At 36.0% G+C, this 11,373-nt stretch overlaps 2 protein-coding genes across 2 annotated transcripts; both read left to right on the top strand.

The window, feature by feature from the left end:
* The first annotated feature begins 598 nt into the window (after window positions 1-598).
* LOC113725863 (thioredoxin-like protein CXXS1) lies at window positions 599-4,151 on the top strand. Its single transcript, XM_027249265.2, has 3 exons — window positions 599-1,119; window positions 1,533-1,655; window positions 3,790-4,151. Exons 1-3 carry the CDS (start codon window positions 1,018-1,020, stop codon window positions 3,940-3,942), a joined length of 378 nt encoding a protein of 125 aa, XP_027105066.1. The 5' UTR covers window positions 599-1,017; the 3' UTR covers window positions 3,943-4,151.
* Window positions 4,152-6,686: 2,535 nt separating this feature from the next.
* Window positions 6,687-10,512, top strand: LOC113725861 (transcription factor bHLH115). The gene is made up of 5 exons (XM_027249263.2): window positions 6,687-6,997; window positions 8,492-8,554; window positions 9,348-9,425; window positions 9,610-9,772; window positions 9,912-10,512. The coding sequence occupies exons 1-5, from the start codon at window positions 6,858-6,860 to the stop codon at window positions 10,176-10,178; spliced, it is 711 nt and encodes a 236-aa protein (XP_027105064.1). The 5' UTR covers window positions 6,687-6,857; the 3' UTR covers window positions 10,179-10,512.
* Window positions 10,513-11,373: the final 861 nt, after the last annotated feature.

Here is an 11,373-nt window from a genome sequence, read left to right as displayed (position 1 = left end):
AGTAACTTGATTGTCATGTCATTTCAATACGTCATATCATTTTTGAAAATTATCGATTTCGGGACAAGGACGGTGATCAGAACCGCCATCCTTAAACAAAAATATGTCTCTTGGGCTTCAATAAGAGACGCTAGTCTTGCTACATGAGTGGGAATAGAAAAAAAAAAAAAAAAAAAAAAAAAGAGAGAAAAAAACCACCAAGTGATGTCGGAAAAACTAAAATGTCTAGGTCAACAAACGAAGGGATTAATTTCGTGGAAAAAAAATCTTTAATCTCATCAAATTTGGATATTTCATATGCTCGCATTTTGTCCCTCTCACTAATATTTCAACTGCACAAAAGTCTCTCTGTCTTTTTCTCACTCATACAGCAACTTTAAGGTGCAAGGGAAGGAAGCAGAGTAGAATTTTTGGATTGATGGGTTTTAGGACGATGGTCTCAGCCCTTTTAATTTCAAATTCAGAATTGAATTGCATTCTCTAGGTCTGCCAACAAAATTTTAATTTGAGATTTGCCGTGTATCTTTAAAGGCGTTAATTTGTAGTTATATAGTGATTACACACCCATTTCACTTTTCAACTTCTCCTTGCAAATTGGAATTCGCCTTTGTCCGTCTGGAATAGAGTCCAAGAAAGAAAGATTTTAGAGACAGATGAGTGCCCTCATGATCTTGATTTCTTGAACAAGTATTTCCTAAATTGTGTGAACAAATCCACATTGGAGGATTTGCTTCAGGTCCGCAAAGAATCTTCAACCTGACCCGACAAATGTAATCCAATCTACTAAAGATTGGGCAAATGCATTGTGGGCTGTGGGGGCTACATAATGGCACAATGTATATCCACAAGTGGGGTCCGACACCTCAATTTAGCAGTAATTTGCTCTGTCATCTTCTGGAAAAAATAGATGTCATCTTTCTTTAATGGTTTAACTACGTATAAACATGTTTCAACAGCTATGGTGATTGGATATTTCTAGCTAGCCAGGCCATCCAACTGCAAGAAGAAGAAGAAGAAATGGAAGGGCAGGAGCATCAAAGTAAGTCAAGAGTTGTCAAGGTGGATTCGCTGGAGTCCTGGAATTTTCATGTTAATCAGGCAACAACTCGAGGCAATCCTGTATGTTGTGTTGTATCTGCTTAGCTCTTTGTACTTTAAGCTTGCATATGCCTTTAATTCTTCCGCCTGCTCACTGATTTATCTTCCTCTCTATTATTATACAAAACAAAGCATCTTATTTTCACTGTTTCTGATGCAATTGGAAAGGGGCTCTTCAGGAATAGTGTATGGGAACAACCGAGCAATTGTTTCAATTTTTCGGAATAAACCTTGAAAGATTAGTTCGTTTTTATCTCTATTTAAGCAATTCTTATATGAGGAGTCAGGCGTCCTGTTTTACCGAAATTACATGAAATCAGTGAAATCCTGGAAGTGCTTTTTTAGCATTGAATTGCATTTTAATTTAATTTCCTCAATGAATTTAAGCTGTACAAATAAGTAGTGATGGGTGGGGTGTTTTATTGTATGTATAGATTGTGGCACACTTTTCAGCTTCTTGGTGCATGCCATCAGTGGCAATGAATCCGTTCTTTGAGGAATTGGCTTCAGATTTTCAAGATGTTTCCTTTTTGTCCGTTGATGTGGATGAAGTCAAGGTAATACTCCACTTTGTTTCCTGCTATACAAGCAACCCCCAGAAAAACCCAACCCCCCCGCCCCCCTTCGCCCCCTGGGGTTAGAGGTGATTTTCTGTTGGCATTTAATTTAAGTTGTAGCATGAACTCGGCTGACAAGTATGTAGAAGGATGTTGCATTGGTAGCAATTGTAAAGCCTGTGCTCTTTTCGATTTTGTACTGCATTAGTAGCTCTGCATCTATGGATTTTTTAGTTTAGGAGAAAGACTCAGGCAGTTCACTTTCATTTGCATTTGTCAAGTACAAAAATCACTAAACTGCACAAGGATGAACAGAATTAAGCTTGTTTGTTAAAATTTTAAGAAAATTAGTACTATGCTAGAAGAACCAAGGATGGATGCACCACCTGTTGTCTTGATGTACAACAAGCTTAATTATGCATGCTTTAGCTACTGAATTGTCATCTTGTCTAAGATCATGGATCAATTTAATTTCCACTTCAGTCAACCAAAGAAGGGTAATAGAGATTTTCAAATTGTATGCATATTCTTCCCCTTCCATAACTTTGTTATGCTCAAAAAGATCGAATCTGATTCAAGACATCTTTACTTTAATGTTAATTAAAACTTGCTAGTACTTGGGGAATAATGCAGGACAACGTTCAATACGTAGTGTAACCTTTTCAGCTTTGCTGGCTTCTATCAGAAATAGTCTTTGTTTCATGATCCTTCCTTCCAATTGCGCTCTCTAAAAGAAATATCTTATGAATTTCATGCATTTTTACATTTGTGCATGATTCTCCAAACCAAAGAGTTGCCTGATAATACGTATGCAAATCAAATTTGTTTGTCTTTTGTCTTTGAGCAGATCTAAGTTCTAGTTTATCTGTACTCGATCAATAGACTGCAATTTAAGATTGTTAAATCTCCTCTATGTTTGGCGACCCCTTAAATCCTCTTTGGTTATCATATGAACTGCTCTGGCAAGCTGCTCAGTATGACTCTCGTATTTCACCTGTCTCAAAGGTTTTTTTATCCGTTTCCTATGCTATTTTGGTGAAGATGCACTGGTAAATCCGTTTTAAGCTTTCTGTACTGCTGTCCACAAAATCATTAAGGTCTCTGGTGAAGTAATTTTTGTAGAACATGGAAATACCCAGAGCTTAACAGGAAGGTAAATACTTCCAGTCAAAATATTCAAAACTTAATTCATGAAATTTTATCTACTAATATTGCAGTAGTTGAAAGAATACTGGTATAATAGAGCCTATGGCCTCTGACTACCATCAGCATTCTAAAGATCATATGAAGTACATTCCCTAGAGCATTTCAGTCATCTAAAGCACATGATAAGCTTGCATATAGAGTGTAATACAGTGGGACTTCATTATCTGTCATTTGACTCAACGAGACTGGTAGCCTTGAATCTTACTTTTTGTGACGGCACTAACGTCATCTGCTATGATTCTTGGCTTCCTATAGTTCAACTGTTCATCTCTGTAGTAGTTGCAGGTGGGAACTGTTCCATCATGAATGCTTATGGTATATGTTTGTGGTTGTCGTGGTTGTAGAATAGATAAATAGAAAGGAAGCCAGAAGCTAGACAGAGCATCCAGGGCTGGACTGCACAGTTGGAAGAAAATTGTGAGCTAGTGTTAGTACATTCTATTCAATAGGTAGTTCATGTTGTTTACAACAGAAGGCCATGATGAATGTGTTAGAATCTGCACAATATTTTGAAGCAATCTAAGATAGATAATGACATTCTTGGCAGATTTATTCTGCTTGCCCTGTGTGTTCTTGAGGTTTGGGATTCGACTAGCTTGTTTTCTTAGCATTTTTTTTGTCTAATTACTGTTGTTTACTGGAGGCTAATCAGAGGCAATTCCTCATATGCAAAATAGCTATTAAATTTTCACATAACATCTTTACTGAGTCACTTGCTGCAAAGTTGGATAGCTGACTGTCATGGTTTATATATATCTTTTCCATATCGTTTTGCTATTACGTATGATCTTATTGGAGTTGCCAAGTTTCACAAGAGACCTAGATTCACAACGATCATTTTCTTGTCTCAGGAAGATAGAAGGTAGAATTATAGATAAGTGGTGATACTAAGAAATTTGTATTTCATTTTCTTCTTTTGTTAACTTAGGAGGTTGCAACCAAGTATGAAGTAAAAGCCATGCCAACATTTCTCCTGATCAAGGAAGGAGCTCCCGTGGACAAACTGGTGGGTGCCAATCCTGATGAAATTCGGAAGAGGATAGAGAGTCTCGTTCAGTCCACTCCTGCTCAATTGGCATAAAGGAAATGTGCTTTTCTTTGTTTTCAGATTCTTGTTTGTTTGCAACTGTATGTTCCGCTGCTATTTCAGTTCCCATTGTACATAACTGTTTTGAGTAATGCTTGTGAATCAGAATATATAACTGGCCTGCAATGTGTTGTCTATTGATGATAAACCTGGAGTTGAATTTGTAGTTTACAGATTATATATATCACTCTTTTGATTTTGAAGCTGGTATATCATCAAACCTACTGTACTTTCGTATGTTGTTAGCAATACATCTTCATTCCTGGGAACTGGAAGCAACCAGAAGAAGAACTACATCTATCAAGCTCTTTTAAACGTACACTTCCCCTCTTAAATCTGTCTCGACAGTTTCAAACACTGCGAGAAAAACCAAGTTCATGTAAGCTGTTCCTTAGTCTGTGACAGAGCTTATTAGAGCATCAACCCACAAAAAGAGCTGTTTCTTTCCTTCAGAAGACTAGACTGCATAGCTTTCTGCTAAATGTCATTTTTCAGCAGCCCATGATGTTGCCCCGGAGTTGATCATAAACACGTGGTGAGGTTTCCCTTGTTTTAGAACTTTCCTAAAGTCGGATCAAACATCAACATCTTGAGGCATTGATCTGTCAACTTGTCATGTACAGATAATCTTGGGTGGCCTCTTCTAATGGCTACCAGCTATTTTGGTGATACAAGATTATCGCATTTTGAACAGGATCTGGATATTGGGAAGTGTGCTTATGGTTATGGATCATCCTCTATGATACTTTGCATAGGATAGAAGCAGCCACGGTTCTTCAAAGCTCTAGAGAAAAGGTGCATAATATAAGGGTGTGGCTTGAAATTAAATTGATCATCAGTCCTTGGACCATAGTGGTCAGGAAAGAATTATATTTGCATATATTCTCAATTGACTCGACTCAAAACCGAAAATAATTCCCAAAAAGGAGAAACAGGGATAGGGGATAAAGAATTTTTTTGTCTTTGGTTATGTTTGCAATTCTGCCTCACCCGAATATTTTCAATAGAAATCATTAAAGAGATGTAAAATAGATCAAACACTATTAAATTAATATGTGTAATCTCTATAAAACAATCTCTTGATTATTACTATATTACTATGAAAATGCTTTTCCTTCTTGAATTCTTTGTTTTCAATTAAGAGAAAAAAAAAAAAAAACAGCTTTCATGGGATCCAGTACATCAATTTCATCTGGCATGCTTAGTCATCAATTTTACGAGCGTTTGGATGTCAAAATTTTTTCTAGAATTATTTCACTTGCGTCGTTTATGCGTTTTTCAATAATTATTTTTAATTAATTTTTTATTTCACACACATCACGTAATTTACACGTATCTACTAAAATAGCATATGCAATTCATTATGCAAAGAAAAAAAGGACCACCAAATTGTAATGGAGGCCACCATATTCCATAAAATAATAATAATATAATGCTCTTGAGCACGCACACCTTGGATGGCTGTGTTTGAAGTCAAATATTGCCTTTAGTTTGTGTCGCATTTGTTCTTCTCTTTATTCTTATCCTTATTCACTTTTCAAGGAGTTCGATGTGTCTTGCGTACTTTGAGACACCTAGTCTAATTTTAGACCATGCATTCAACTTTTATAGTATTATGCATTACTTTGTTGTACCTTTTCAAAGTTTACAAATTTTTATTTCTTTGATACGAGTTTCCTATACTGCTATATATGATCTATAATTCCTTTCATGTATCCAAACGCATGTATCCAAACATTTTCCTTGAGGGATTTGGTAGATTCAACCGTTGAATCTTCGAAATTGGTTCACAAGTTTCAATTAGAAAACCAAAAGTGGATGTAGTCAATTATGAAATTCTCTTGCGAGATTACATAGTTAATTAAATCTTCAATATTCATTTGATGACCTTCTCTTGAACTTTTTTTTTTTTTTAAATATAAAGTTTTGAATCCAAGATCTTCTACTTACAATCTCTTCCACCTTACCACCTAATTCAACTCTCCCAATTTTCAGCGGTAATTACTTGTTACTAGTACTTAAAAAGAGTCATATTCAACTTCTTTAATTTTTTGAACATGAAACATTTTTATGTATGCTCGCTGCTACATTGGCTATTTAGTTCATTATTTAACCAAAAGAATACCTTGGGACAGTCTCAATCTATTGCAGGATGTTCATTTTCGTTCAACATTCATTTGTTTCCTAACTGAATGACTACAAAAAAAAAAAGAAAAAGAAAAAGAAAAAGGGCAGTCCAAAAAAGAACTTGATATAGACATATTCTTCCTTGTTGCTGAGTTTCATACTTGAACATCGTGAAAGAAATTGTTTTTGTAGCCCACAAAACCCAAGTATGAGCGTAGGAAGAAAATTTTAGATAAAAATGACAAAGAAATATTTTTATTTCCGAAACTTTTACGATGTGATATACCATATTTGCGATATCTCATTAGTTTTTTTTTCTTTTTTTTCACACTCTTGTTCTGCAATGTGATTTACCACCACATTGTAGATTTTCCCTTTGATTTCGGTTGAATTATTTGACTGAAATTTTATTATTTTTATTATTAAAGAGGTTTTTTTTTTTTTTTTTTACAAGTTAAAGAAGTTCATATAACCCACTACACCATTTTAACCTAAAAGGATGAATAACCATGATGACCTTTCGACAAAAAAAAAAAAAATCGATGTCACTTCCGTTTGGAATCACTTTTCCACGAAGATGACGTCATAACTAGCTCCCCACTAACCGTTGAGAGAGCCAACCATTTCCTCCCGCCACATAAAATTTTCTTCCCCTTCCTCATTCTCTTTCTCTATCTTTGTACTTTTCCTTTCCATTTTCTCTCTGAATTTCCTCTTCACTCTTGCACTCCCCAAAACAGCTCCACTAAAAAATTCCTTCCCAACAATACCCTTCGGAGAAAATGGCATCTCCGGAGGAAGACTCCAACTGGGTTTTCGATTTTGGATTGATTGAAGACATTCCCGTTCCTGGTGGTGACCTTCCTCCTCTTGATCCCGGTTTTCAAAATTGGTCCAACAATTCATTTTACAATCCAAACAGGTCCTCCATTTTCCTTACTTTTAGCATGTGAAATTTTTCTGTTTCCCTTCTCGACTCTTGCATTGCATTTATTGCGAAATTAGATGAAAATTCTTGATTATTTCACTTGGATGTGGATTTTATGGTATTTATTGGCCTGCGAATTTCTTAAGTGGTCTTGCTTCTTTTTTTTTTTTCTATTGTTTCTTCCTTTGGTTTGGCCTTTTAATCTGAGCACTTGGGATGCTTAATTTTTCCAAATTTAGTAAAAAAAAAAAAAAAAGGGAAAAGAGCTTCTCGAAATAATTTAGGAGCTTTTTCGACAAATAATTGCATTATTTTTCAGAATAATGTTCGCTTCTGTTGCAATTTTGCTGATTGGGCCCCTTCACAATTTGTTTGCTTGTTTTGAGAAAAAGGAATTTGTTGCCTTTTGCTGCAGAAATTTACTTTATTAGAGAGCAAGGATCTCTTCAGATACAGTGTGGTGTGAAACGAGTGCAATGTTCCTTGCTTGGAGGTTGGGCTAGCCTACTTAATAACCAGCTTCCTATTTGCTTAACCAAAAGCGAGAAAAAAAATATTAAAAAAGGAAGAAGAAATGAGGTACATGCATTGATGGACATTCAAGAGTTGAATAATATTCCTGTATCGATGCATGTGTTCCACCTAATATGAAGAAACAGATTGAGAAAGTTAACACCTTTGGTGGCTTTACCGATAATTTAAATGCGAATATCTGCTCATCGCACATCCAGTGGCCTCAACGACAGACTAAACTGTGATCTGATTGCATTGCTTATGTTTTAAGAGTTACGTTGACGTGTTGATGATAGGAAGTTCACATGGTACAAACAATTTGGTGCTTGGCTTCATCTAGTTCCTGAATAGATTGAACATGATGTGCTAGAACGTTAGTCCCCTTAAATTCTGGCAAAAGTTGCACATTGCTTGATTCGTATCGGTTTCTGTTTGGGGTAGATGAAAGAAAACCAAAAGGAAAAAGACTCTTGCCTGCTTTTGTTGTGAGATAAACTTTCGCTGCTCTGTTCATGCAAGGAAGTGAAAATGAAAAATAACAGCTTCGGTGTTTGGGATAGAGGCAAGTTTATGGTTGAAAAAGTTGTGGTTTGTCAGAAAATCAGAATTTGCATTTACAAATTGTTGACTATTAACTATTCGTCCCTGCCACTTTAACAAAAGTAGCATCATAGAAAGCATAAACGTCTATGCTCGCATTTGATGATTGCAGATAGGTACTTACTTCCATCTTTATCTGTCACAGGGAAGGACAATTATGTTTGCCAAGTTGTGGGATCTTATTACTTGCTCAATAGGATTTCAATTTCCTGGAGAGCAACTCATGTTTTTAGCTGTCTCATTCTGTTGCTTGGGATGTTATTTCTTTGATTCCTTTTGTTGTCTGTTCTATTAATCAACTTCCCGATTGATTTTAGTAAAAACCCTCTCTTTACTGTCCAATTAAAAACCTGTTTTATGATGATAACGTCACAGTGTGGAACTTGATGGTGCATTCCAAAGTTCACGGAGCAGGAAAGAAGCTTCCTCAAGAAAGAGGTGTGTACTTTATTCAGAGTAATCAGCAAGCTCTTTCTTTTGTAACAATTAGGAAAAGTGTCAGATGGGTCAATGTACTTATGTGGAACATCTCTTTACTCTTAAAGGGGCCAGCATAATGGGTCTGCCGCAATAAACAGCCCCCTCCACCTCTTGGCATGCAGATAGCATACACAGTCTTAATCTGTTATACAGCATTACTAGATTTATATTTTTGAAAGAAAGTATTAAACCTCTTTTTCACAGTTAAGTTTTAGTGTATCTGTTATGTTATATGATTTTTTTTTTAATGATGTTGAGAGGAGTAAGAATACCTATATCAGGAAGTAAGAATACCTGTATCAGGATGGAGATTGTAACTGGAAACTTGGTTTTTTCTTTGAACCCTCAGCCATTTCACCCTTGCCAATAGGATTTTGGTTGAATGTTAATTGTTTTAGCCTAAAAATCCTGGTAAGAATTGCAATTCAGCATTTTATTGGCAGAATGCTGTTCACATTTATTTCATAGAAGCTTTAAAATTTTTTTGGAATCAAACTAGGATTAAGTCTTTGGGCTCAAATTTTTTGATGACTAGTCAGCACATATATATCAGAATTTCATGCCAAAGTTAGATGCCTGTCTTTCTTGTACATTTATCTTGAATTTCTACATGTATGTGCCATAGCATTTCTGCCCTGCCCAGTTGTCAGGAACTAATGCCACTCCCTTTTGCCTTGTACTTCCTTCTCATCTACTTCTTATCTTCATCTTATTTCCATCTGACTCTTGAAGTTTGATGTAACTGTATTAGGGCAAGGTCTGGACCATGCAGTGCAACAGATTCCAAAGCATACAGGGAGAAAATGCGTAGGGATAAATTGAATGATAGGCAGACTCTCTCTCTCTCTCTCTCTATCTGTGTGTGTGTGTGTGTGCATCTGTGTATGTGTGTGTGTGTGTGTTCGCAACTCATCTATTTTAGAGTTTGTGAATGGTGCACATGAGATTACGCAATGTTGACTTTATTACACAAAGCGTGCATTTTGCAAAGTTGACTTTGTTTCTTTTCCAAGGTTCCAAGAATTAAGTTTTCTCCTGGATCCTGAAAGACCCCCAAAAGTGGATAAGTCTGCTATACTAGGTGATGCCACAAGGATGTTGATTCAGTTGAGAGATGAGGCCGAGAAGTTGAAAGAGTCATATGAGAGATTACAAGAGAAGGTTAATGAATTAAAGGTGTGTCAAATTTTTGTCATTCATTCCTGTAATTCAAATTCTTGTATGGAAGCAAAGTTTCTATTTAGGCGTTCCAATAGTTCACCTTCACTGCGAAGATACATCCCTTCCTATTGATCCACAATAACTTATCATATAGGCTGAGAAAAATGAACTTCGTGATGAGAAGCAGAAGCAAAAGGCAGAAAAGGACAAACTTGAACACCAATTAAAAGCCTTGAGCTCTCAAACTGGCTTTTTATCCAACCCTTCTGCAATTCTAGCTCCATTTGTAGCTCCACATCAAGTTTTCAGCAGCAAGATGACACCATTTGTTGGCTATCCTGGAACATCGATGTGGCATTTTATGCCACCTGCTGCAGTTGACACTTCGGAAGATCATGTCCTACGTCCACCAGTTGCTTAACTCATAATAGCTCAGCTCTGAGCTGTAAGTGATCAGAGAAAATATTCTCTTTCAAAATATAAATAGTTAGATTTTAATACTTTGGTTTCCAGTTTTGAAACTAGACTAAGTTTGTATTGGTAAAACTTTTTTGAAATGGATGAGTTACTGGCGGCTTTCACAAAGGAGTAGAGTTTGCAAGAAACTCAAAGAATTCTAATGTTTTTATGGTTTAAGGATCGTGACATTGGCACGATGTCCATTAACCTACGTCTGTTTCTTACAGTTTTGAAACCTTTAGTCTTTGTATGGTTGTTAAAGTGAAATAAACTATGATCTCCAATTTCTTTTACTATCATCACTCTTTCAACTGCTGCTAGAATTGTATTTTCTGAATGTTCGCAAGTGGAACTGGCATTTATCTTTTCCTTTTCTTGACAAGCTTGAGAGAGCTTTGTCGCTGATTTTTTTTTTTTTTTTTTTTTGGCATTTTGAGTATAATAGTTATTACAATTTTACAATTGATATTGTTTAACATCCTCAACCTCCACTGAAATGATAGATGCATATTAAGTTAGACATGCATGCACTTGAAAACGGCTTATTCTATTATAGTGCTAGCTGCTATAAAGCTAGAGCCCCTGCTCCTAAATTATCAGCTGTCAACTTCAATATAGAATTTTTGCACATTGTACCTGCTACAGATGCCTCCGATTAGTCATTGATTTTGAGCAATGATCGATAGTTTTTCTACAATGTATCCTGCTTCTTTTGCATGTGTAAACAGTTGGTGGGGAGAACTATTTGGAAAAAATTATGCATTTCAGGTTGCCTTGCAGTTTGGTTGCTTAAGTTCCCTCTAGTGATTGTACTTGAGTTTTCTACTTCTGTTTGATGCGTGGTGAAGGACAAACACTAGTACCTAATGAAAAGTGGGAATTCTTTGTTATAATCGCCAAGGATATCAACGTCTTATCTCTTAAAACTTTGGAAGCTATTATTCCCAGACCAGATCTTATCCAATAGCTCTTCCATAACTTTAGTTTGCATCCACATCTTACTAGAAATGCTTAGAGATGTTGACATATAGTCACGAATGGTCCACTATGTCAGAATCAGACATACTGGAATAAAGATGCTATTTTGCTTTTATGCAACTTTGACATGGATCTAATAATTGTTGGGAAAAAAAAGGATCGAAGCATCCTTTGTCTCA

Source organism: Coffea arabica, chromosome 2c, assembly GCF_036785885.1.
Source record: "Coffea arabica cultivar ET-39 chromosome 2c, Coffea Arabica ET-39 HiFi, whole genome shotgun sequence".
Lineage (NCBI taxonomy): Eukaryota > Viridiplantae > Streptophyta > Magnoliopsida > Gentianales > Rubiaceae > Coffea > Coffea arabica.
The sequence above is the reverse complement of the archived record's forward strand: the minus strand, read 5'-3'. Positions and strand labels throughout refer to the sequence as shown.